Genomic DNA, 27870 nt, shown 5'->3' on the forward strand with positions numbered 1-27870 from the left:
TCCAGTTTGACAAATACAAGGATAAGATGCAAACTACAAGCAGTTTACATAAAGAGGCTTAAACTGTCTAGTAGTTGTGGCCTGTTACTTATAAAAAAATAAGCTAAAAGATTATGCTGTGGAATGCTAAACAGAGTCTCCCCTAGGAGAACATAAATCAGGTAGATATTGTGAATTTTTGAATTACAGTGATGGTAAAACTATCAATATTAAGCTGGAATATAAACTGACTTGTTAGCCCTGTTAAAAGAGAAAGGGTACTCATACAAGCCAATGTTAGTGACACTTTAATGAAACCCATTTGGATGGTAAGGGCCACTAAACTACAGAACAAATGATTTATTCAAGTGGTAGGTTTATCATATCTTGGAGGGAGAAGGCTGGGTGTTGCAATTTTTCTTGCAAAGGCTTTAACAGTCTGAAGTCCGTGAGCAGTTGGTTGACCCACATAGTTACTATGCAGCAGTTAAGGTATTTAATGGGGGGAAAATATCAATAGCCTTTGTTTACATTCCTTCAAAATATATGATTGGGTTAATTCTGCAGATCATGAAGTCTAATAGCTTTTGTGTAAGAGCCTGCAGTTGCTTTTGGAGGCTGGAATACAGTGAACGTGTACTACAATGTAACTGAAAGCTGAAGAAAGTTACGCTAATGGCAAATTAAAGGTTCTTTATCTATTATACGAAAAAAGTCTCTAATAGATCTACACACTTTGAAGGCTACACAGGAAACAGTAGCTTACAAAATTCAGTCAAGGCTAAACAGAATTTACATGCTCAAGGAGCATTTTCATTTAGTAACGGATACTATTCCCAGAGCTATTATAAATTTAAGGGGGCACCATCAGATATTACTTTCTTAGTTCAGGAGTTCTCAACAGTAAGTGGCACTGTTGCTTTATCTCTTTCGTTTTAGACAGCAAAAAAACTTAGAACTTGGGTAAAAGAGAACTTGCAGGAAGTGCTACAAGAAATGGCAGAGGTAAAAGTAGGGTGTGTTGTACAAAAGCAGAAATTCTAAGCAAACAAAGGCAGAAGAAACTATAAAGTACAACAAGGCATGGGATACAATGAGGCAGCTACAGTTAAAAGGCAGGTTAAAATTAAATGAATTGCTTCAGTTAAATACCTGCTAGTTAGAAAGTTCAGAGATATTTAGATAAAAAGACAGTGTTTCTGGGGCGGTAGTGCACAGGAGTAAAGTACTGAAAATGCCTCTAAATTGCCTACAGGTCAGGTAGTCCAGACTTCAATTAGTAGCTTGAGTACCTGATGGCGCAAGCACAGAGGAAGGGTATGTTCATTTGGGGGGGGTGGACTATAGTCCCAGGTGGCCTGCAGCACTGCTTGGCAGACATGGCCTTCACTGAAGGGCAAGGTCATGTCAAGATCACACTTCTCAACCCGGAAACATCAAAAACCTGGACAAGGCCCATAAAAAATAGGTACAAATCTGTACACTGATTAATACATAATTACGCAACCCCACCCACTCCAATGGAATTGTGGGATACCAACTTTCAAACACAAACCTAAGAAGAGACGACCAAAATATAGTACCAGAGTCCCCCTGCAGCCATTCCAAAGTCCCATTACCTGACTATTTTGCCCCATTTACCATAAACACTCGTGTGTGCATACTGTTTTACTTATATACTGACTATTTGGATTTTATTGTTACATTTTACAGCACAATGCACAAACACTAACAGACATCTGCTAAACAAAGCAATACTGTCTCACAATGAAAATAGACTTGGCATTAAAACTTCTCTGCCCTTGAAACTCACATTCATTGAAACAGCACTGAAACCCACACCACAGCCAAACAAAATGCATCTAGCCAGTGGTGGATAAAGATTACTTTTGGGCTGTTTTCAAATCACTGACCCCTTGCACACAAAACAAGAAACATACATGTGTTCTTTGATATACCTTCCTGACTTTATTAAATTATATTCCTTGTATAATACAGCACACTTGTTAAACAGAGCACATTTAAAATTTGTTTGAACATTTTTCCAGTAGGCAATGAAACAAAATGCATGAACCAATAATGACAAACTGCCCAATTCAGAACAGTTCCATCATAAAAATCTACTTCCACACACACACACAATTATGAAAACACACAATTATATATATACACACATATATATATATATATATATATATATATATATATATATATATATATATACATTTTTACACAGACACACACACACACACACACATATATATATATATATATATATATATATATATATGTGTGTGTGTGTGTGTGTGTAGAATGACAGTAGTGTAAGCCATAGGCATCTTGCACAGCTTCTCAATTTCAGTTTTTTTTTGTTTTTTTTTTTTGGGGGGGGGAGGCCAAAAACCAGGGACACATTTTAAACAATGCTTGTATAATTTTAGAAAGTTGCTACAATAAAATGTTGCATTACCACCTTGCATTTCATTGCCCAAGACTTGAACCCAGGACCCTGTCCACTATAGCCAGAGCAACATATCACTATGCCAAATCAGCAGTTTCCTGAAAGACAGGAAGACTGAAATGTAAACGGCTATCCTTTAGTGAATTCAATTCTCAGTTCTCACCATAGCTCTTAACCTCTTAGCATAAAAATCCTGAACAAAACCAATAATGGGGGAATACAGTCCCAAAATAGGGACAAATTTCAAATACTGACCTTGGAAACTTAGAAAATTGCTAGAATAAAAGGTTTTGCGTTACCATTTAATTTCTGAAGAATATCAAGTCTGAAATTCAAATCCCTGTCATTATTTAGTGAATTCAATCCTTCAGTGATTTGCCACAAAAACCTTGAAAACCACAGATTTTTATGAGGAACATATCAAAAGTACAGTTGTGTACCTACCATAAATGTAGATGTTCGAGTGTATTCACTGTTGCCGTCATTACACTTGGGTTATCCTGCTGGCAGGCGACCCGCAGTCGGCCAGAGTTCCAAAGTCTTGGTCCGGCGTCGGTTGCTGTCGCCTCTTCCCTGATGTCAGTGCGCCAGGGGTATAACAGTTGCAACCGACGCCATTTTCTTCAGTTTTTCTTGCCCCAGATGTCAGGTGCCCCCAGATAGGAAGGCTGGAAAGATAAAAAATATGCCAAAAAAACATGCATATATTACTATAAACATTTCCTTCATCTACAAGCAAATACACCACATAGGTAGTATAGAGATGAGAAGTACAGAAAAGTCCCAGCAATGGAAAAAGGGGGATGGTGGGTGGGTAACCTGGACTGCAACAGTGAATACACTCGAACATCTACATTTATGGTAGGTACAAACTGTACTATGTTCATCGTGTTTCACTGTTGCAGTCATTACACTTGGGTAGAATCCCAAAGCTGAGGTTAGGTGGCTGGGTCTAAACTGGATATGGAGAGGCTACCAAGCCCTGCTGAACTGCAGTGGCAAAGTGTGCTCTGGATTTAGAGGTAAGTGGTAATGCTTGGTGAAAGTGTGCACTGAGCTCCAGGTTGCAGTTTCTAAAATGTCTTTGGTTGGTACTCCTCTGAGGAAAGCTGCTGAAGTGGCTGTTGCTCTGGTAGAATGTGGCCTAATGCCCTTAGGCACTGATTAGCCATGTTGTGCATAACAGAAGCGGATGCAGTGTCCTATCCATTTCGAGATTGTCTGCTTTATAATAGGTTTTCCTTGTGTCCCTGCAGCATATGCTACAAACAGTTTCTCAGTTTTTCTGAAAGCTTTTGTTTTATCCAAGTAGAATCATAGCTGTCTGTGTATATCCAAAGCGTGCAGAAGTCTCTCCCTTTTATTCTGGGGGTTTGGGTAAAAAGTAGGTAAATGAATGGTTTGGTTTAAGGCCACATTGGAGACCACTTTTGGCATGAATGTTGGGTTTGTCCTAAGAAAAACCCTGTCCTGATGAAAAATGAGGAAAGGTTCCACAGCCATTAATGCTTGTAACTCTGAGACTCTTCTTGCTGAAGTTATTGCTAGGAGCAGAGCAGTTTTCCATGACAAGAATTTTAGATCAGCTGTGCTGGCTGGTTCAAAAGGAGGCAGTGTGAGTTTTTCTAAAACAAAATTGAGGTTCCAAGTAGGTACTGGTGCTCTCCTTGGGGGTCTTATATTTTTTGCCCCTCTGAGGTACTGTCGTAGTCGAGGATGTGAAAAAATAGGAGGTTCCGTATTGTAATGAGCTGAGATGGCAGAGGCATGGATTTTAATAGATGAGAAAGATAAGCCTTTGTCCAGCATCTCAGTTAGGTATTGTAAAATCTGAGGTATATTAGGGACACGTGGTTCGAGCCCTTGTGTCTGGTTCCAAGCACAGAATCTCTTCCATTTTTTTGCATAGGATTTCCTAGTGCTGTGCCTCCTGGCTTCTAAAATGACATCCATAACAGCTTTAGAGAGAGGTGCAGTCTGAGTGGCTACATTATCTGCAATGCTGCCAGATTTAAGGTTCTGAGTTGACTGTGCAGAATCTGATTGTTTTGTTGTGTCAGAAGATGAGGAATTTGAGGTAGAAGCCAAGCTGGGCCTTGAGACAAACTCTTTAGGATTGGGTACCAGTGCTGGTGTGGCCAGTCTGGGGCAATCAGGATCATTTTTGGCCTTTCTTGTCTGACTTTTAGTAGTACCTTGGTGAGAAAAAGCATCGGAGGGAAGGCAAAGACTGTCAGGCTTTTCCAGCTGAATGATAGAGCATCCACTTTCCATGCTTGAGAGTGATAAGTTCTTGTGCAACATTTCTGTATTTGATAATTGTGAGGGGAGGCAAAAAGATCTATGTCTGGGCATCCCCATTTCCTCGTTATCATGCTCAGCACTTGTGGATTTAGCTTCCATTCGTGAGGATCCATGAGATTTCTGCTTAGATCGTCTGCCAGTGTACTTTTTGTTCCTGGCAGGAATTGTGCCTGCAGATGTACTTGATAGGTCAGTGCTATGTTCCACAAAGTCATGGCTTGTCTGCATAGGGGGTAGGAATGTGTGCCCCCTTGCTTATGTATCACATAACTGTGGTATTGTCCGTCTTTATTAATAGTTGTCCTGGATGTATTAGGTCCTTGAAAGCTGTCGGGGCATTCTGTACAGCTATCATCTCTTTTTGATTGATGTGAAGATGCATTTGTACCTTGGTCCCTGAATACATTTTCCTGCCATATGAGCCACTCAGGCATAATCCGATGCATCCGTTGTTATTGTCTGCCTGGCAGTGGGTAAGGTGAAAGGCTGTCACTGGTTGTGGTGACAGGCCTGGGACCACCATCGAAACTCCTGTTGTAGGCAGGGAATTAAAGTTATGATTGTCTCCAGGCTGTGACAATGTTGAGCCCAAACACTTTTTAGATACCATTGTAGTTTCCTCATATGCAGTTTTGCATATGGAATTAGTAGAATGCAGGATGCCATGAAGCTCAGGGCCTGCAGAACTTTTCTTGCAGAGAGCTGGGTTTTTGTTGCCATCATTTGAAAGTAATGAGTCAGTTGCCTCTGTTTGTCTGGCGTGAGATAAGCCATCTGGGCAGTTGTATTTAAGCTTGCAGCCAGGAATATTATCTCTTGAGAGGGCACTAGTTTTGATTTCTTTTCGTTTACTGTGTACCCTAGGCAAATTAGCAATCTTTTTTACAAATGCCAGATGCTTTAGAAGAATGTCCTTGCTCTCTGCTTGAATAAGGCAGTCGTCCAAGTAGGGATATATCTGAATTCCTTTTTGTCTGCAAAATGCAATTACTGGTGCCAGGCATTTTGTGAAGACCCTGGGCGCAGTAGATAAGCCAAAGGGCAGTGCAGAGAATTGGTAATGCATTGAGCCTGCTATGAATCTGAGATATCTTCTGCAAGATTGTCTGATTGGGATATGCAGGTATGCCTCCTTGAGGTCCAAAGTAACTAGCCAAGCCTTCATGCCCAGCACGGGCAGAAGTTGCTGTAGTGTTAACATTTTGAATTTTGGGACATCCAGGAAAGTATTTAGGATTGACAGGTCCAGTATTGGTCTCCAGGCTTTGTCCTTTCTGGGTACTAAGAAAAGTCTTGAGTAAAATCCTTGTCCCTGTTCTTGCTGTGGAACTTTTTGAATAACTCCCATGTCCATAAGAGCAGTAATTTGTTTTTGTGCCTCTGCCCATTGGTTTTGTGGCAGGTCTGGCATACCTTTTGGTTTTGGAAGCGTGTGGAAGTGGAACCTGTAACCCTGAGAAACAATATTCAGCACCCACTGGTCCTGGGTGATCATGTGCCAATTTTTTTGAGAAAAGTGCTAGCTTTCCACCTAGGAGTGCTGTCAAAAGGTAAGTGCTTGGCATTTGCAGAGCGAAGTCATTGGGACGGTTTCCTATAAGGTTGTGATTTGTCTTCCCCTCCTTTGGGGGCTGAAGCACCCCATTGTTTAGGTCTGTAGGAGCCTTGGGGCTGAGATCTGCCTCTTGAGTGTCTGTATCTGCCTCTTTGTGGCCTGTCTGACACTGGAAAGGACCAATTTTTTGAAGGCCAGCTTCTGCTAAATCTAGGTGGTTGAAACTGTAAGAAATCTTTCACTGTCTGCATTGATCTTGTTTTATCCTCCATTTTCTTTAACACATCTTCTGCCTTAACACCAAACAAAGTATCATGCTGTAATGGAGCATCCAATAATTTTACTTTAACATGGTCAGGTAAACTTTGTTCTTTCAACCAAGCATGCCTTCGAATAACAGAGCCTGTAATTGCGGCTCTACAAGAAGCCTCTAATGAATCAAAACCACATTGCAGAGTATGCTTTCCCACTTGTTCAACTGCATGCAATAAATCCTGCATTTCCTTACTGTCAGGACTTTCTGTATTTGAAACCATTTTCTGTTTTAACAATGACATGAAGTACTGTTGATATTTAATCATGTGAAACAGACAGTTTAAAGCTCTTACAGCTAAAATAGCAGAAGTGTAAACTTTTTTCCCCCCATCTGTCCAGAGCTCTGGAATCCCTATCCGAGGGGACAGGATTTTTAGCAGTGGAAGCCTTAACCCCTTTAGGACCCTGAGAAATGGTTTCTGGGTCTGTAGCGGGGTTTTTGTAAAGAAATTTATGAGAGTCAGGGATCCTGTAGTACTTATCTGGCTTGACTGGTGCAGGGGGTAAAGAATAAGGAGACAGACTACATTCAGAAAAAACATAATCAACAATATCAAGCACAGGGTGGATAGCCAGGGGCCTGTGCTGAGGCAATAAAAGGAAGTCTCTGAGCCTTTTCTTGGATTCTGAATAATCCTGGCTTTCCCAATGGAAATGCTCCCTCATGGTGTGCAGGGATTCCCCAACAGAATAATCCTCAGGTGGAGAGGCTGAAGGTATGGACTCTTCTGCATCAGAGTCCTCATAGGAAGGGAGAGAATATCCCTACTCAGAAGAGGAATCAGAGGAAATGGAAACCTGATCAGAGGAATCATAATCAGTGGCTTGCCTAAGCCTTTTGTCAGGAGGGGGATGGGAACCCCTGATTAAAGTAATTAGGTCTTCGGCCATTTTAAGCATCTGTTTCTTTGGCATGGATGACTGTTCTGGAGAATGCTGTACTTGTTTCCTTGTCTTTAAAGGTGTTTTTGACTTTGCCTTTGCTGCTGTAGTGGGCTTAATTGTAAGCTGTGAAGGTTTGAAAACACCCTCAGAAGCTGATGCCTGCTTAGCGGCTCCGTACCCATCTGAGGGTATAGTTTCCGTAGGCCCAATACCTTGAGTTTCCACAGGCCTCGGTGTCTCCACGTGGCTGTCGGTTACGGCCTGTGGCTCTGAGGTAGCGGGTGTCAGGGGCTGTGAAAGCGTCTCACTGAGACCCGGTGAACCGGCGACTGACCTAGAGGAGGCTTCGTCGTCGGTTTTGGACCTCGGATGCCTGTCCTTTTCTTTGTCCTTGCGTTTTTTTATAAATTCCAGTCGGTTGTTCCAACGGCATTATGTAATTAAACCTTCTGCCAAAATAATGTAAAGCAAAATCAAACGGACGTTTAATAGTGTGTTTATTGAATCCAGCACAAAACCGACAACTAGTAACGTTGTGGTCAGGGCCTAGGCAAGGAATACAGTAAGAGTGAACGTCCTTATGAGGTATTTGCTTCCCACAAGAAATACAATTATTAACTTTTACTGACATTGGTCTGGAGCAGGAAAAAGTTTCCCCAATGGGGTACTTAGCTTTATTGAAGACTTCAGTTCTGAAACTCAATTTTGAAAATCTCAGGAGTCGGCCGACCGGCACTTGCAAACTGCTTTTGCTTCGGGCACCGAGCGGCAAGAAAGACTGAAGAAAATGGCGTTGGTTGCAACTTTTATACCCTTGGCACACTGACATCAGGGAAGAGGCGACAGCAACCGACGCCGGACCAAGACTTTGGAACTCGGGCCGACTGCGGGTGGCCTGCCAGCAGGATAACCCAAGTGTAATGACTGCAACAGTGAAACACGATGAACATATGCGGTACAAATTCACAACAGCAATATTAACTTGTTAGGTGGTAGTACAGTCTGTTTCCTACATGATGCAAATTTCCTTAGTCAAAAAAAAGCTTTTGGTGTCATATCTTGCCCAAGATGCGAGTTAGACAAGGTTAACCATGATATAGCCCATAATCACGTAACTGACGCATAAGATATGGTCCAAGGTAACTATGCAATGATCTCAAGATAGAAGAAAGATAGTTTACGTTATCAAAGAACTCTGCACACCAGTTAAAGGAAATCTGATCGGCATCTGGCTATTATACTGTACAGTCTATGGGCTATAAGTCATCCATCTGAGCTATTTTCTTAAAATGTTGACATTCACAGTGTGGACTGCTTCTAAAGTGAATATACTACATAACTAATGCAATATTAGTAATACTTACAAGTGTCATGGGCAGCACAGTGGCTATGCGGATAACATTGTCACCTCACAGTAAGACGTTCCCTGGTTCAATTCCCAGCTGAGGTGCCTTGTGTGTGAAGTCTGCATGTCCTCCCTGTGTTCACATGGGTTTCCTCTGGGTGCTCTGGTTTCCTGCCACATTCCAAAGACATGCATTAGATGGATTGGACACGCTAAACTGGCCACAAGTGTGTCTGGGTGCGAGTGTGTGGTGTGGATGAACTACTGCAGCAGGACTAGCCATCTGGCAGTGTAAATCTTGGCTCTAGATGATTGTCACTGTTGTAGTGACATCCCCACCTCATGTGCAAAAATGGGAAAAAGGGTGGATGGATGGATGGATGGATTCAGTACAATCACTGAGCTATTGATTACGTTGTCCAATCAACTAAATCCATATTTTAACAGCACTACTAATACCTAACTAGTGACTGATATAATAATGGCCACTCACTAGGATAGTACTGCCATCCAAAAAAAAATGGCACTACCTCCCCCAAAAAACTTTCATTTAGTCAAACAAAACTTCTTTATATCCAGTTTTGGAAATAAATACTCCCGCTTAGTAAATAACCTGCACAATAAAGAAAACTTGTTGGGTGCAGCTGGTGCCATTCAGTAGTTTCATATTATAATGTCATGTTTAAAGACATGCAGGTAGGTGCGTGCGTGAATGGGTGTGCCTTCTTTGAAGGTTGGGCGTCGGGCTGGCACCTCAGCACTGTAAAAATCCACTGCCAATCATTAGCGGACCGGAGTTCCGCTGTGGTGACCCCTAACTGGGAAAAACCGAAAGACATTAGTTTTTTTAGAAAAAAAAACATTAACCAGTACAGAGCCCATGAGATGCTAAGAAAGAGAAATACAGCTTTATAATAACTGGGACAGTTCTTTTTTTTCTTTCACAGGATAACCTGTGTTATAATTTGCCATTATAATACTTGAGTAATAATTGTAATGCACACCTTCAGTGTCACACTCTTATTCCAAACAGCAGTGTTTCCCTTTCTTGCAATGATACCTCAGCTCACATCTAAGTAAGTTCATTGGTTTACCTGGCATAATCTTCAGGTGTACACAAAACCACATTGTGCACAGCACTCCTTGTACTGTTCTGTGTGCAATTACAAATACTCATTTTAAACTGAAAGTCTCAGGTTACTATTACATTATCAGGAGACTCATTTACCATCTGTCCTGAATTTCTCAGAACAGTTCTGATATGCGCACTCTGTCCTGTCTCTTCCACTTCTCACACATCCTCAAAAACAAACAAAAAAGCCAGGAAATTACTTCACAGTTCAGAAAAAAAAATCCAATTTTTCACTAAAGACTGCAAAAACAAAACGCTATAATTAAGGCTGCATAAAATCCTAATGCTACTATAACGATATAATTAAGCTCTTTAAATCACATGAGGAAAAGTGACAAGATTTTGCAAAAATGGTATTTTTCCATCAGTAAAAGGACAGTAAGAGATATTCACCAGTCACACGTCATCTCCAGTACCTGCCCCCCCCCCCAAAATCAAGTTTTGTTAAAGCTTCTCAGTATGGACTTCTGAAAAAGTAAAATCTAGGTGCGATCCTACTAATGGGCAGCAAACCCGCTAAACTTTCACCCCCTCGTCAAATGTGGGGCAACCCTAGAGAAAGATTAAATTACCCCCATTAGATGTTGGTTCCAAAGTTCAGACTACTAAAACTTTTGGTAAATGCCATTTCTGCAGGGGTGAAAGTCGACGCTTTAAAATGAATACATTGAACCCTCAAAACATGTTGCGAGTATTCATAACATGAATGTTTAGTAGCTAGCTTGTAAGAAAGTGCAATCATTTTGCCACAGAAAACTTATTATTCAAACCACTAAGTAACTAACTTACAACATTAAGTTTAAGCAGCTGTGTCTGCGCGGGGTTAGAAGGTCTATTTAATGCAAAGTATTATTCGGTATAACACTTACACACACACACACACACACACACACACACACACACACACACACACACACACACACACACACTTCAGTTCATCCCACTCTCAGTCAGAATAAAACATGTTTCCAAATTCCAACTTTGCAGCCATAGCAGTACCCAGGACTTCTTGCCACTCACAAACCTTCCCGGATCATTTTTGAAGCTGAACAGTCAAAAGATAATGAGTTCCTACTCACAGCAGCTGAGCCACAGTCAGAAGTTCCCACACACATATCATTTAAACAGCAGCCCTTGGTAGCCGCAAATGTGTGCATGTGAGCCCTTGAGCACAGTTCTGACAGGCTGGTAGTCCCAATGGAGCTGACATCATCGTGCATGTCATGATGTCAACTCAAAAGGGAAAAACATAATTAAAAAAAAAAGAAAAAACAAATCGGAAATGAAGGGGTACCACTCGGGAATTGTGGCACCCCATTGTTTGGTCCCAAAAACTCAGTAAAAAATTAGTATTTCAGGAAGGCTGGGAGGTATTATCAAGATGCAGAGAGCCAGTGCATGAAAGGCAATGTCATGGCCATCCAAGCTGGTGAAGCTAGCCCTTGTTGGTACACATGGAGGAGAATGTAGGTGCAGACAAAGGGCATAGGCAGTGACACAACTGCTCTTCACTTCCAGTAGTTGTGGGTTGTCTTGAAACTGTAGATTTTTCTAGATTATCTCAAGTGCCTGTACTCTATCCTGGTAGTAGCTAAAGAAACTAAATGTTAAAAGTGATACTGCATTAGACATAACTATTGTTAAGCCTGCAGCTCTTACGTGCATTATTTGCTTGGGCAGTCTAATCCAGTTATGGCAATGGGAGGGAACCTTATAAGGTGCTACTGGCCAATGTTCATTCGGGATGGGAACAAGGTTGAGGAGATAAGCAGGTGGCAGGTTCTGATAATATCTTGGTGGGTATCCTGGCAGAAGACTATTCTCCTGGTACACTACACTGTGTGCATGCAATTACATACAGCCAAGCACGGAAACAAGCACATATGAAAGACAAGGGGAAGGGGACCCAACTAGTGTTCAGACTTCCAAATCAAGACTGAGGATGTCGTTATTTCAAAAGAAGGGTTAAGTAGTAGCAGGAAGCCTAAACTGGAGCCACAGAAGTGAAAACATACTGGGCTTCTTCTGAAGGAGGTTACAAAAAGTGAAGAGACTGCTGGCAGAAGTATGTTTAATGCTGACCTGCAGTTGTGAAATGATACCAGACCTTACATGGAAGGGGAATGGAGAGGATCATAAAGCGAGGGACTTGTGTGAGATAAAGGTAAGATACCATCTTACAAAATTTAAGGAAGATCAGCTAAGGAGAATTCTGACATTCAGGACTGGTGGAGTCTGAATACTGCAACAAGGCCTCATGTATAGAAAATGATTACTGGAGGAGGTCTAGAGGGAGATGCGATTCAGCAGTTGGTAGTTCCAAGGGGATATCACTGGGCACTTCCACTACAGCCATGATATTCCCTTTTCACACTTTCTAGGCATATCACACAAAGTGGTTTTTGCAACTGTTTTATTGGCCAGGTATTGCAAAACACGTGACAAAGACTAGGGAGTATGGCCAAAAGAAGACAAAGCTAATGCTGCTTTGTGCACCTGCTTATTACTTGACAACCATTTCAGAGGGTAATTGTCAATATTGTGAGGCATCTTACTAGCCCCTCAAATACCACATGCAAGAGGTATATCTTAGTATATCGTAGTGGCGATAGATTATTCTACTAAGTACTCTGAGGTGATAGTTTTGTCCTTTATTGGGGCAGAAAAGGTAGCAAACGCTTTGTTAGAGTAAGCCCCTGTGTCTGAAGGTATTTTCTGGGGAATAAATCTACCTTGCTGAAAATTTTTAAGTCAGACCTGCTGACCTATTTGGGGAACAGCTGTGGCATGAAGCACTCCATCTAAGTACTACCATCCCATCCCACACAGACATGTTTTGGTGACAAAGTTTACTGCTACTCTTTAAGGCCGCACGGGGAGCATATACAAACCCATTTAGCTGGGACTGGGACAAGTGCCTTCCTCATCTCCTCTTTGTACATAGGGATGTTCTCCAAGATTCTACAAGTTTTCCAACATTTGTGCCACATCATGATTTTATGGCGAGATGGCATGTAGACTTAATTCATAGTGCATGAGAGGGTGAAGGTGATTACCCCAAAAAACCTGTTGCACAGTATGTACTCTATTTCATGACTAAGCTTAGGGAGCTCATGAGGTTCTGTAAGGAGTGCCCAGCACAAGCATAACAGCAGCAGAAGGTTTGGCATGACAAGACAACAGCACCATGACAATACACTTTACGACAAAAGATAGTGGTGTTTATTCTTGTTCAGCTGCACTCCTAAATGTGTCATCTTTCAAATGAGATGTCAAAGTGAGGTCCCATCTGCTTAAGTTAACAGTAGCTCAAGTAGATGTAAAAAGATCCCACAGCACCTATCGAAAACACTAGGGGACTTATAAACTTTTTACCTACATACACATATACACATGCCCCTACTAAAAAAAAAACAATATAGCATGATACATAAATGATTACATAAATTTATAATCAAAATTTAAACTAATTTCTTGAACTTTCATTCTCCCATCCTTTCACTCATAACCATTTTTAATCATCCGTATAAAACTACCGCCACACCAAATCTGATTATACAGTATCTCTTGCCACCTCATTTTCCACATTACTCATATAATATATAAATCTTCTAATCCAACAATCTTTTTATTACCCAATATTCTATACCACCCATATATAATCATATCAAAATTCAAATTTTTAAAAACCTCACAATTAAATGCCTTATAACATAATTTGTTCATTATTTTTGTTTTTTCACATTCTAACAAAAAATGCCCCAAAGTTTATTCAGCATTACAAATTTTAGATAATCTATATTGCATTTAATTATATTTAATTTCTGCTTTAAATGGTAATTTCATTACCAAATGTAATTTAAAATAATGCATTTCAGCTTCCTAATTAAAGCTTAACCTTTCTTCTTTCAATATTTACAACTTTATCATCCTACACTGTAACATAATACCTATTCTTAACTTCTTCATACCATTCCACTTTATCTTTTTTATTCTACTTTATATCCCATCTTCTAACTCAAATAACCTAGCCCTTCCCTTCCTCAGCATTATTTTCTTTTTAAATTATTTAATCAACTTTCATTATATTTTCCCACTTTATTCTACCTATGCAATCCCTTTTTCCTCTTGCACTGTCTTCAAAATCCAGTATAAATGTACAGATGCTAAAAAATCTGATTTTTCTTTTTAGCTCTGATCCCCCTTTTTCTATTCAACAATATTCCAATCTTCTTTTAGATCCAGCCTTGACCCCCACAAGAAAGAAAAAAAGTAATTTCCAAAACTTATTTTTCTAAATCTGGAAAACATAAATACCCCTTACATATCCTAACTTCTCTGATACAAAACGGTTTACTATCATAATGTCGACATTCAAAATAAAATCCTACCTAAAATATCAAAGCAGATGGTCAAAACAGAATGTCAAGAACGTCAGAATTTCTGAAACATACTTCTTTAAGCAAATTCAACCTTTCTCTACATCCAGAGAATGCAGCCGAACACTGCATACCACGGGGCAAAACTATTTAGCAGGGGGCAAGCCATCCTGCACCTCCAATGTCGGGGGGTGCACCCCCCCCCCACAGATTAAATATTCCAACTCCGAGATCGCACTACAGTGGGGAAAAGGGAAAATTTCCTAATCCACACTGTACTGCGATCTCTGGTCATAAGGCCAACCACATATGTGTGAATGCACAGTGCATTCGCTAAACCAACATTCGCACAGATGAAGGTTTGACAACAGGGGTTCAGCCAATCAAATTTCAACATCCTGTGGTCATCGAACCTTCACTAGGAATTTTGATGGTAAACCATACAAAACAATGCATTAAATAGACCTTTGTACAAGATAAATCAAAAGAGTCCATATGTTCATAATACATTTAACTTCTTTAAATAAACCTATTCCACAACTGTTTACTTTTTCCTTCTTTACCAAATCGTATGCCTACTACACCAATCTCCTCTAAACATCTGCGTTTTTTTACTATGTCCCCAAAACCTTTACTCTTCTCTTTAATTCTCAATTCTACTTTATCTATATAATTCTGCATTTCCAACATTCCCTCCCTACTCCATCCATTCTCTTTTGTAACAGTAACCCCATCATCACCATGCAGCATAAACATTTGTATTCGAATGTTATACCTGAACACAAAAATCCCCTCTTTCACTTTTTTCAGTAATTCTATTAACTGCATTCAGTCACTAATGTAAAGAGGGTCCCACTTTGGGGACACCTCTTTTCACATTCACTTCTTTACTGAACTATCTACTGATCAAAAGTCCATTATATGAATTATTATAAACATTTGCAATCAAATTTTAAAAGAATGTTGATGTAGACCTTTATTTTCTAATACTTCAAATAAACTAACATGCCTCACACTGTCATGTACCTTTTCAATATCATAAACTACTATTCTGCTATAATTTTTCATTCAAAATACCATTTACCATTTCATTTATAATCAATAACAAATTTCTACTATCCCATCTTTCTATACAATAAACCCCTATCAACAATTTTATCATTTTACTAATCTCATTTGTAAAATTTTAATTTTATAAAATACACTACTAAGGGTGATAAGTCTCCAATTCTTTAATTTCATTCATATTTCCTTTTTTATATTATAAACATAACCACCCCCTCACATACCTTACTATCCAAAAGTCCATTCTTTATTCAAAAATTCATGACTTCTAAAAAATAAATAAATAAAAACTTTTTTTTGTTTCATTATCCATTCTCTTACAAAATTCATATGTCGAACCATCTGTTCCTGGCATACTTTATTTCTTAAGATTCAAAATCTCATTCAACTCTTTTAAACTTATTTGATGTGCTATCTCCTTCCTCATAACCTTATCCACTTTATTAACTCCCCACACTTCTCCTTTCTCTCTCTGTTTTTCTACATATATTCTACCAAACAAATTTTCTATCACTTCTACAATCTCTTACACTAAAAACGTCTAAGACCTCCTTTTTTAACAGTATCCATTCTACTTCTATCTTTCTTTGCCTTTTTCCTAACAGACAACAAACTTCCTCCCATCTCCCCCACACTGTATAATTTTGATTACACAATAATCTATTCATTTTTCCATATTCCCCTTAAATATTAACCATTCTTTTCATTCTCTCTCCTTTTCATTTTTTTTTCTAAACTTTTTTCATGATCCCCCAACTATATACACTCTTATCTGTCCTTCTCTCCTTCTCTTCATTCCAGAAGAGTCTTTGCATTTTTACAGTCATTTTTATACTTAATTTTATACTGCAACCGTCACTGTTCAATACTCTTATAAAAAAAGCTTTGTTGTATAGATGTTCTGTCAACAAACTCCACACAACACAATTTGTACTTCTAATAGCACATGCAAAACTTCTTCCTGGCCTGTTATTGCACCCAGAATTTTTATACTTTGCTTTTGAAACCTAAGTATCACACCTGCATGTAAGTCTTCGCCAAAGACCATTTTATTTCTCCACCCCACACAACCTCTGTTTTTTCAAGTTCTGTATTCAAACTTCAGTCCAACTCATTGCCTTTTATTTCTTTCACTACGCTTTCTTCTTTTTCAGTTTCTGACTCATCACTTTCTGCACTCAGAGTCATATGTTTTTATATTTAATTTTTATCACAATCAAGCAATGTATGTCTAACATTTTTCACAGTTATTTACAGTATGACCAACATGCCCAAATTGAAAACATTTTCTTTTAGTACATTCATTTATCAAATGATCCCCTACTCCACAACAATAACAGGTCTTGGGCTGATTCCAATACTTCAACATTCCATTCCTTCCATTAACAATAATGACATTTGGTAAATTAATTATTTCACAATTTTTGCACTCCAAATACAAATCACCTCCCATCCCCTAGTCCATAACAGTCTTATAGATTCATAGATTCATAGATTAGTACTAGGCTAACTGCCCTTGTGAGCCATTTTAAGCCTAGCCAATTATCACTTGTGAGACTCAAACCCTGCACCTTGTGTTTGCAAGGCAAACACCTTAACCGTTAGGCCATCCTCCCTAATACCAATATTTGTTTTAATTTACAAGCTTGCACACACTTGTCTTTTAGAAAATGTATTATTTCAAATTCAGTCATTCACTTATGATGTTCTGAAATGCATCTTCTCTCTTCTTGTTAACATCCCCTCTGTCCCTTTCACAACATAATTAGCCCATGATTCCCGTTTTCTATTACCATAATATGCAGGCAATCTTTCTGCTGGAAAGAAGTTTCAAATGTTACTTTGTAAAATATTCCTTTCCAATATGTATGATAGCTCTTACCTCCACTGGTTTAACACCAAGTGGAACAATTATTTCATCCCCCATGACAATCTGTCAACTGCCTCATCCTTTTTATTTTCAATACTTACTACATGCCGCTGTCATTCCAAAATCTTACTATCTTCATTCATTTCTTTTTTTTGTCCCTGCAGTCACAGATGCACAAGCTTTAATGACTACCTTTTCAACACTTTCTTCACAAGACAATTACTTCTCAGGATAGTCACTGCTAACATATCACTACTGCACGAAACATTATTCTTCTCGTCCAACCTCTTGCCTGCTCATCCAATGGTTCCCTTTCAAACATTTTGCATAATGTCTGCGTATCCAGCCTTCCTTCCTGTAAATTAAGTTTTGTAAGTGTGGTAAATCCATTTCCACACTATTTATATCCATTATATTTTCCACAACACTTGTTGTGGGGGGACATAGAGGACGCAGCAAGGGTGGCCCCAACAAAGGAAAATCTCCTCTGCCACTTGACTGTTTGAGAGACCACTCATGAGGCATCAGAATGGACCTGCTGAGTTTGCACATTAGTATATTGGTTTTCCCTAGAATGTGCGTTGCGACTAGAAAGCGATTGTTGGAGATCATCCATTGGCACACTCTTATAGCCTCTCGGCAGAGAGGTTTAAGACCGGGTTCCCCCTTGTTTGTCAATGTACCACACTACAGACATGTTGTCGGTCTGAACTGCAATCGTTCCTAGAGGAAGAGCATCTTGAAATGCCTGCAACAAGATTAGGACTGCTCTCATCTCTAGAACATTGACATGCAAATTGGTCTCTTGGGGGGAGCATGTGCTTTGGACCGTCCTTCCCCAAATAATCCCCCCACCCCAACTGGGAGGCATCCATAGCCACGGTGGCCATTTGGGTCAGTAAAACAAAGGGTCAGCCTAGGTAAATGTCATTTGACTGGATCCACCAATGGATGTGGTTTTGCAAATTGGTGCAATCTTGACTGGAAAAGATAGGGCTTGCCAAATAATACACCCCTGAACAGCTAGAGTCCTTTGAAGAACATGCATATAGTAACATGCTAAAGGAAGTAGGACCATTGCTGCTGCCATAGATCCCAATGCTTGAAGAATGAATATGGCTGGAGGAGATGGATAGTATAGAATCTGATGAACCTGAGATCTGAGTGTGTCTATGGGAAGAGTAGGTAAAGAGGCAATTTGTATTATGTTCAGATGAGCATTTATAAACTTCAGGCTCTGTACTGGTGGCAGACCTGACTTAGTGTAATTGATTCTTATCCCTAGTGAGTGACAAATATGGACCAAATAGTCCCTGGATTGTTGAAGGAGATGCACTGTGGGGGAGGTGCGGGGGAGGTAAGGAGCCAGTTGTCTTTTAGTTTTAAGTGAGCTGTCACCACTGCCAAACATTTGGTGAACACTCTGGCGCTGTGGGGAGTCCAAAGGGCAGGGCTCTGACTGGCTCCCACCCGAAAGAGTAAATATCTTCAGGAGTGCCTGTTTACTTTGATATGATAACATGCATCCTGAAAATCTATGCAGCACATCCAATCATCCTTGCGAAGAAATGGCAAAGTAGACTGGACTGTGGCCATTCAGAACTTTGACCTTTTTCAAGCATTGGTTCAGTTTGCTTAGATCCATGACTAGGCTCAAGTCACCTGTCTTTCTGGGTACTAAAAAGAAACATGAGTAATTTCTGAATCCTGTTTGGTCTGGTGGGACCTTCTGGGTTGCTCTTTTGTCTAGCAGCTTTTGAATTTCTTGTGATGCTGCCTTCCTCTGACTGGGTGGAACATTGGAAAGATTATTCCTTTTGTAGACTGGCAGCTGGGAAAATGGTATGAAGTAACCTGCACCCAGGTAGCTTTTGCTATAGCAGCCCAGGCATCTGGATGCAGGCACAATCGTACCCCAACTGCATCCCTAGGTGGGCAGTTGGGCAGCACTTCAGCACTGCTGATAGGGCCCATCTGGAAAGGAATCAAGGGAACCCTGATTTTCCAGGCCTGCACTGGCTTAAGGGCAGTGTCTACTGCTAGAATTGCCTCCTCTGCCTCTGAAGGAGTCTCTGCAGATCTTAGAAAGATCCCAGAGATTTGCAAAACCACATTTTCTTACCACCGCTCTGATTTCTAGAGAAAATCCGTTGAGGGATGAAAAATTTGTTTTCCATGGCAGACAGGGTCTTTCCTTCCTATTCTCTGCCAGTAAGTTTCTTTCACAGACAGACCAAAGATGTTCCATCAAAGGAAGCACTGATGAAAGACGCCTTGAAAGGGTTCGCAAAATCACATAGCCGCATCCAGGCATGTGTCCTTATGGCAATGCCTGAAATCGGCCACCTATGAGGCATCTTCAGCTAGATGAGAGATCAACCTCATGGACGCATTGGAAACTGATAATAGAGTGGCCAGATGAGAAGATGATCTTTTTAAATACTCTGCATACATGGACTCAGAGACAGCATTTGACAGTTCTTTGGTCAAAACTCTCTGAAGCTTTGTAAAGTGTGCCAGATAGTCAAGGGACCTCAAGGCGAATGTCACTGAGGCAAACACTTACTTTCCAAATCTGTCAAGCACCCTAGACTCTGGCAGGTGGACAGACAAACTGTGTTCTGCCAGCTCTTTCTTATTGGCTGCTGCTACCACCACTGCATCTACAGAGACTCCTTTGCTCCAGTGAGATTTATCTTTGGTGGGGGCTAGAATTTTTTCAGGACAATCCGGCATTGACTAGAGACTAGATCGATAAGCTCATCCGTCTGGGGGGGGGGGAGTCATCCAAGATGTAGAAAGGCCAGAACCAAAAGCTTCCAGAAATACTGACTCCTCTGGAGAAGGATTATAAGAAGACCAACCACACTTTTCCTTAAGGATCTCTAATATGTCTCCAAAGGTGATTTCATCAGGTGGTGATCTGGGGAACTCTTCTCCTTCCTAGAAATCAGTACCCTCCAGTGAGAGATTCTAATGGGGAATCTATGTGCCTCCTCTTGCACATTCTCTTCCAATGGCACTCCTCCGGGGTATATTGGAGGGAGGTGTTAAAACAGAGAGCGAGAGAAACACAACTCCTCCATGGGAACCAAATGGAAGTTAGGTGGAACCAGCTGTCCCTGTGGAATACATCTTACTTCTCTTTGGCAACTGACAGGTTCAGGGTAGAAAGGTCCAGAATGGGCCTTAAGTCCGCCATTTTATTTGGCACTAGAAAGAACCTGGAGTAGAAGCCCAATCTGGACTGACCTGGGGGGACGGTTTTGATGGCTTGTTTTTCTAGCAGATTGGAAATTTCCTGTGCTGCTGCCTCATTTTGCGTGGATGGTATGTCTGGGAGGTGTCTGGGAAATTTGGGGGAACCCACAAAGGAGACAGAGTATCCTCTGGAAATGATCTGTAGCACCCAGTGGCCTGTTGTTATGAACTCCCATACCAGCTAGGTGCAAGGACAATCATCTCCCGAATGCCTCCAGAGTAGAGCAGTCGGGCAACCCTTCAGGGCTGCTGCCCGGGTCTGTCTGAAAAAGGTCCTCGAGCCCCAAAATTCCTCGGACTCTCCTCTGCCTCTGGGCAGGCGTCCATTCTGTCCCCCTCTGCCTCTGGGGGAAGAAGAGTCCTGAGTGTCCCGGGAATACTGTGACTTTTGGAACCACGTCTTTTTGCCCTCTCTGGTTCCGGGAAAAGGACCTTTGAGGGTTTGAGAAGCAGATCCCGACGGCAGACAGTGTCTTCCAGTCATTCTCACTCTGGACTACTGTCTCTTTGATGGTCTTACCAAAAAGAGTAGAGCCGTCATAAGGGGCATTGGCAAAGGACGCCTTGAAAGGTTCCGAAAATTTACATAACCTGAGCCAGGCATTGCGCATCATGGACACACCTGACCCAGCTGCCCTAGCCGCTCCTTCCGTAGCATGTGAAAGGAGTCGCATGGACGTGTTGGAGACTGCTTTCAAAGTGGCCATCCTTGCGGAGAACGAAACCTTGTCCTCCTGCGACATGGACTTGGGGGGGGGGGTGACTCCTCCAGCTCCTTTACCAGGTCGCGTTGGAGTCCGGTGACATGGGCCAGGTAGTGCAGCGCCCTAATCGAAAAGGTAGCTGAAGTGTAAACCCGCTTCCCTAGGCAGTCCATCATCCTAGACTCTCGGTCAGGAGGATGAACTGAGGAACTCTCCTACGCAAGTTCCTTCTTTGTGGCTGCTCCTACCACCATAGCGTCTACAGGGGAGCCCTTGTTCCATGCAGGTCTGTCTATGAGGGGGGGGCTTAAAATTTTATCTGGTATTGGTTCCCAGGTGTCCAGTTCCTTCCATGCCTGTGAGGGGACCAGATCAACCAAAGGATCTGCGAGAGGGGACACCCAGGAAGTAGATGGGCCCGTGCTGAAAGCCTCTAGGAACATGGACTCGTTAGAAGAAGGTTTGGGGGAGCATTGGCGAAGGATTTCCATGATGTCCCCAAAGGAGACATCCTCAGGAGGTGACCTAGGGGAACCTTCTCCATCATCCAAGTCAGTGTTCTCGTTGAGGGACTTGGGGGGTAAAAGTGCATCCTCTTGCATGTATGCTTGCGAGGTACCTCTCCGGTGGGGATCTCCAGGGGGAACTCGCAAGCCACTTGTTCCTCAGGGCGAACTGTCTGGGGCTCCTTGAGCATGGGCGGTCCCTCTAGTAAAATGATGGGGACCGTAACAAGAGCCGAGGGGGTCTGGGTGGAGTCCGAGGGGGCAGCCACGGGTCTGGATCTGGTGGAGAGAACCCTTTCTACCACGGCAAAAGCCAAAGGAGAGCGAACCTCCAGAGAAACCAGTAAGGAGGCTGGTCTCCCCGGATCTAGCGAGAGAATCGGAAGCGGGCCTGAAGTGGACGGAGCTCCAAGGGGGGGGGGTGATTTGGCCCAACAAAGGCGAAGCCGATAAAAAAAGCTCCACTTGCTCGGATCTGACACCCAAGCTCCGGCTCAGAGAGCGGCTCGGATCCAAGAAAGTCGGACCCAAAACACTCCAGGCAACTGTCGGTGTCGAGGAAGCAGGTACCATCGGTATCGACCCCCTGGCCAAAGCCATCCTCGGATCCGAATACACCGAACCCGATGGACTGATCAGAGAAGGAGATATCAGCTAGGAAAAAGGGAAGCGAGCTTGCCCCTCCTGAAGGAGAGGGGCCTGGCAAGACCCGCATTTGTATCTGAGTACGGATAAACCTCATCATTTTATCCATATCAACCTCAGACAAGGACCCGGTGGGCCTCAACGATGTCACAGACTCCATCCTGGCAGGTCGGGGCACCGAGGCTCTAGAAGCTCAGAATATCTCCTCCAGGTCCAGGGAGAACCTCAGAGATTGGAGCAGAGGGGAGTCATGGATCCATAATATTTTCACAGGTGAAGGGAGGTCCAGAGACCTCTTTCGCATTTCCCTCACCTTAGTCTCTCTCTCCTTCTCTCTGCCCCTTTTCCACTCAGCTTCCACAGGCTTTTGAACAGGAGGTTGAGTCCCAGCCTAGGATGGAGGAGAAGCTAGGGGAAGACAGGAAGGAGAGGCGGCCACAGCAGCCACTGTAACTGAAGCCAGACTCAGATGGGCCACGCCCAAGCAAATAACACACAGAGTGTGGCCATCCACAGGGGATAATTTATGGCCACACTCAGTGCAACGTTTGAAAATAGGCTTGTCAGCCATTCTATCAGAAGAGAGAAAATGTTTAAATAAAAAGCTATTTCCTTCTCTCTGATAACACCCACTCACCACACTCACACACAAACACAGAGGGGGGGAGGGGAAGCAAAAAATCCACACAACTATTCAAACTAAGCTAACTACCCTAAAACACTGCAACTCGAAGCACCAAGTGATGACAGGAGAAAGGGGAACCTATTCTACCACTACCTAACAATTTTTAAAAAATAAATAGTTTAAAGGTATTTTACCTACTTGAAAAGATGGAGCTCAAGAGATCATGATGCATAAGCTATTTGTGGCAAACGAGATCTGGGGATGGAAGGCAGTGGAGGTGTATTACAGGTAAGGGAGGAGTTTGGAGCTCGGAGCTGATGCTAGTAAAGTTGCTGGCTCGGATCCGATACGGATTCATATCCCACAGGTTGAAGACCAAATCTGCAGTGATGGGACTATGCAGTTTTTCCATGGATTTTCAGTTCTGCAGCATGAAGCCCAGTACATCAGTATTTGTTTTTCCATGCTTTTTTGCATCTGTATTTCTTTCCCCAAATATTTTCCCTTTCAATGTAATGCTCAGTTTTCTTTTATTTCTACACATTTTGTTACTACTCCCTATTCTTATACCTCTTCTGGTATACTAACTTCATTTCCATAAACAAAACTAGTTCTTCTATGGACTCATAAATGTATTATGGTTCTCACTTCTGCTATTTTTTTCATATAAATGCATTTCTTGCTTCTTCCCAAAAGCCAGCACATGAATTTTGAAAACATAAATGGTCAGACTTATTTCTGCTTTTGCTCACTTTTCAGATACATGATCCACTCGTTGATAAAAATGATGCTTTATTGCCTAACAATCGTCTGGTAAATGGTCTGTGATGCACACTTCCTACATCTTACAAAACACAAATCTTTTCTTAGATTTCCTTTGATAAAGCCAGACCCCCTTATATTTACCTAGCTACATATATTTTGGGAAAATATACATCCCCTATTCACCATATCATAATGCCATGTTTATTGTCCATTCCCCAACAAACTCATTTACACAACTTGGTGTAACACCTGACAGGGAATAATGACTGCATTTTTTATTCCTTTTGGTTACATTTTCTTTCATTCATTCATCACTAAGACAGTACAATAATAAGTTTTGTTAAAAAGGCAAGACAAGCTACTTCTGTTGTCTAGTTTTTACTTAATGCATGTAACAGAGATCACAGGGTCCACGTTCGGCTACCAAAAAGGATAAACCTTGAACGGCTAAAATTTTGACACAGCGAAATGGAAAATTAGCAAACAAGGAGAACATCGAAAATAAATGCACTGAATGGCCATAGTTGGCCAACAACCAGGAAGTAATGTGATGCATAAGGTATATGAAGAGAAACCTTTTAAATTTGTCCTATTCCCCACTGTAGTGCGATCTCAGAGATGGTATATATAGTTGGTGGGGTATGAGGGTTTAGTCTGCCACATAGGTTGGTTGTGTTTGTGATGCTGGCTGACTATGGCCATTCAATGCATTTTATTTTCGATGTTCTCGTTGTTCGCTATTTTTTTCATTTTGTTGTGTTCCATTCAAAATTTAACTATTCAAGGTTTATCATTTTCAGCAGGTGAACACAGACCCAGACCATATACAAACTTGTAACCTAGAAGCAATCAGAGATCTATGAGAACATATTACTGTGGTTTGGTCAAATGTGCAGGAAAGCGGAAGAAAATTTGGCAAAGCAGATTTGGGAGAGACTAAGACATGACAGGATGAGGATGTCAGGCCAAGATATAGATGGACTGTGCCTGGCAAGATCCAAGACAGGCTAGCAGGGCTGTCTATCAAGGTAGGATAATGGCTAGGAAAAGAGATAAGTAGTGACAGTTGATGTAACATCCTGGTTCCCTGGTAAAAATGGGAAAAAGAGGATTGATGATAACAATAAGTATCTATAATAAGTTATACCAGTGGCTTGGACTAAATAAACTTACAAACTAAGGGACACTAAGCATCTTGCTTCTAGCAGCTTTACATGAATTCCTTGTCTAGTTTTACAAGCATGAATTCAAACATTTAGTAAAAAACAAATACAAACTATAGAAGAATCTTACCTCAGAGAGAAATGTCTGTGCAGATTTCTGTGCTCCCACGTGGAGTAGATACTCATAAACATACAGTGCTAACCTGTCACATAAAAAAAGAAAAAAAAGATGCATTGTTAATTAATATACTAATATTCCTAAAGACTAAAGTAACGCAAAAGAAAAGGCACATTATCATTGATGGTTGTTCTTTGAAACTGTAGTAAATAAACACAGAAAGTGTCATACAAGGATCCTTTGCTCATTTTGTTTCAGTTTACTGTAAAAATCCACAAACCCTGCTTCACTTTTGTTAACTAGAACTAATTAATGTCAGTTTAGATGTATAGATTCATAAAATAAGAATGGAAAAAAACTGCAACCCTCCTCAGCTAAAGACAAAATGCCTTCTTAATGAGTGTTACAAAATATTCTTGTACTTTATTCATATCCCACAAGCATCTGTAGAACAAAGCACAATAGCCAAGTGTTCTCAATTACATTCAAACAAAATGCATCTAGTCTGTCTTAAAAATGTGATCACACCTATTGAAAATCCATACATGCAAAACTACTTAGTGTGATGTATGCATCACAGTACCAAGAAATATGTAGTATGGTTTTAAAAATAACATGTAATATGATTTAAAAAAAGTCAATAAACATGAGCACAAATTGATATCCTGCATGATAAGCATAGTACAGTTGTGTACACTTACCATAAATGTAGATGTTCGAGTGTATTCACTGTTGCAGTCATTACATTTGGGTAATCCTGCTGGCAGGTTGCCCTCAGTCGGCCTGAATTCCAAAGTCCTGGGTCCTGCATCGGCTGCTGATGCCCCTTCCCTGACGTCAGGTCGTCAGGGGTATAAAAAATGCAGCTGACACCATTTTCTTTAGTTTTTCTTGCCCTAGATGTCAGGTGCCCCCTAAAAGGGTACCCAAAATTTATATATATATATATATATATATATATATATATATATATATATATATATATATATATATATAAATACATGCACCAATATAAACTTTATCTTCCTCTACAAGCAAATCCACCACATAGGTTGTATAAACCAAAGAAGGAAAGATAGGTTCCATCAGAAGAAAGGGGGATGGCGGGTGGGTAACCTGGACTGCAACAGTGAATACACTCGAACATCTACATTTATGGTAAGTGTACACAACTGTACTATGTTCTTCATGTTTCACTGTTGCAGTCATTACATTTGGGTAGAGTCCCAAGGCTATGGTTGGGAGGCTGGAGCTAAACAGCATTAGGAGCGGCTATGAGGCCCTGCAGAACTGCAGTGGTCAAGCCTGCCCTGGATTTAGAGTAGAGTGGCACATGATAGTGCTTTGTAAAGGTGTGCACTGAACTCCAAGTAGCAGCCTCTAAAATGTCCTTAGTTGGTACCCCCCTGAGAAAGGCTGCTGAAGTGGCTGCAGCTCTGGTTGAATGTGGCCTAATGCCTTTGGGCACTGGCTTGCCATGGTGTAAGTAGCAAAAACGAATGCAGTGGCCTATCCACTTTGAAATAGTCTGCTTCGAGATAGCCTTTCCTTGTGATCCTGCAGCATATGCCACTAGTAATTGCTCTGTCTTTCTAAAAACTTTGGTTCTGTCCAAGTAGAATCTAAGCTGTCTGTGTACATCCAAAGAATGCAGAATTCTCTCCTCCTTGTTCTGTGGATTTGGATAAAAAGTTGGCAGATGAATAGTTTGGTTAAGAGTCACAATGGACACCACCTTAGGCATAAATGTTGGGTTTGTCCTCAGAGAGACCCTGTCTGGATAAAAAAAAAAATGATAAAAGGTTCCACAGCCATGAGTGCCTGTAGCTCTGAAACTCGTCTTGCAGAAATTACTGCTAGGAGCAGAGCTGTTTTCCAAGATAAAACCTTTATATCAGCAGTAGCAGCTGGCTCAAAAGGAGGCAGGGTGATTTTTTCCAAGACATAGTTGAGGTCCCATGCAGACATTGGTGATCTCCTTGGAGGCCTTAAATTTTTGGCTCCTCTGAGTTACTGCTTTAATAAGGGATGAGAAAAGATTGGTGGCTCTGTATTGTAATGAGCCAAAATGGCAGAGGCATGAATTTTAACAGATGAAAAAGATAGGCCTTTGTCCAGCATCTCAGTTAAGTATTGCAAAATCTGAGGAATATTTGGCACATCTGTTTCAGTTCCTTGTGCCTGGTTCCAAGCACAGGATCTCTTCCATTTTCCAGGGTAAGATTTTCTAGTACTAGGCCTTCTGGCTTCCAAAATGACATCCATCACAGCTTTACTGAGAGGTGTGCTTTGTATGACTACATTATCCGCCATGCTGCCAGGTTTAAAGTCCTGAGTTGGCTGTGCAGGATCTGATTGTTTTGCTGGGACAGTAGATGAGGTACTTGAGGTAAGGTCCAAGCTGGGCATTGAGACAAGTTCCTTAGTATTGGATACCAGTACTGGTGGGGCCAGTCTGGGGCAGCCAGTATCATCTTTGGCTTCTCCTGTCTGACCTTTAGGGGTACCTTGGGGAGGAGAGGCAGTGGGGGAAAGGCATATACTGATAGGGCGTCCACTTTCCATGCTTGTCTGTGATAAATCCTTGTGCAGAATCTTTTTAGTTGGTAGTTGTGAGGGGAGGCGAATAGATCTATGTCTGGGCATCCCCATTTCCTTGTCATCATGCTGAAGACTTGTGGATCCAGCTGCCACTAGTGGGGATCCATGAGGCTTCTGCTTCGTTTGTGCCAGTGTATTTTTCCTTCCTGGCAGGAATTATGCATGCAGATGTACTTGGTAAGTCAATGCTGT

At 41.4% G+C, this 27870-nt stretch overlaps 1 protein-coding gene across 4 annotated transcripts in view; it reads right to left on the reverse strand.

The window, feature by feature from the left end:
* The window catches only part of SSBP2 (single stranded DNA binding protein 2), a 1934337-nt gene that overhangs the window by 1696974 nt on the left and 209493 nt on the right, over positions 1-27870 (reverse strand). For all 4 annotated transcript variants that reach the window (XM_044064241.1, XM_044064242.1, XM_044064244.1 and 1 more), the window contains exon 2: positions 25090-25162. In XM_044064241.1, coding sequence (XP_043920176.1) covers positions 25090-25162 — 73 coding nt within the window. The remainder of the gene's footprint in view (positions 1-25089; positions 25163-27870) is intronic.

This window comes from Protopterus annectens, chromosome 2.part2, assembly GCF_019279795.1.
Source record: "Protopterus annectens isolate FY-2018-M chromosome 2.part2, PAN1.0, whole genome shotgun sequence".
Taxonomy (NCBI): Eukaryota; Metazoa; Chordata; order Ceratodontiformes; family Protopteridae; genus Protopterus; species Protopterus annectens.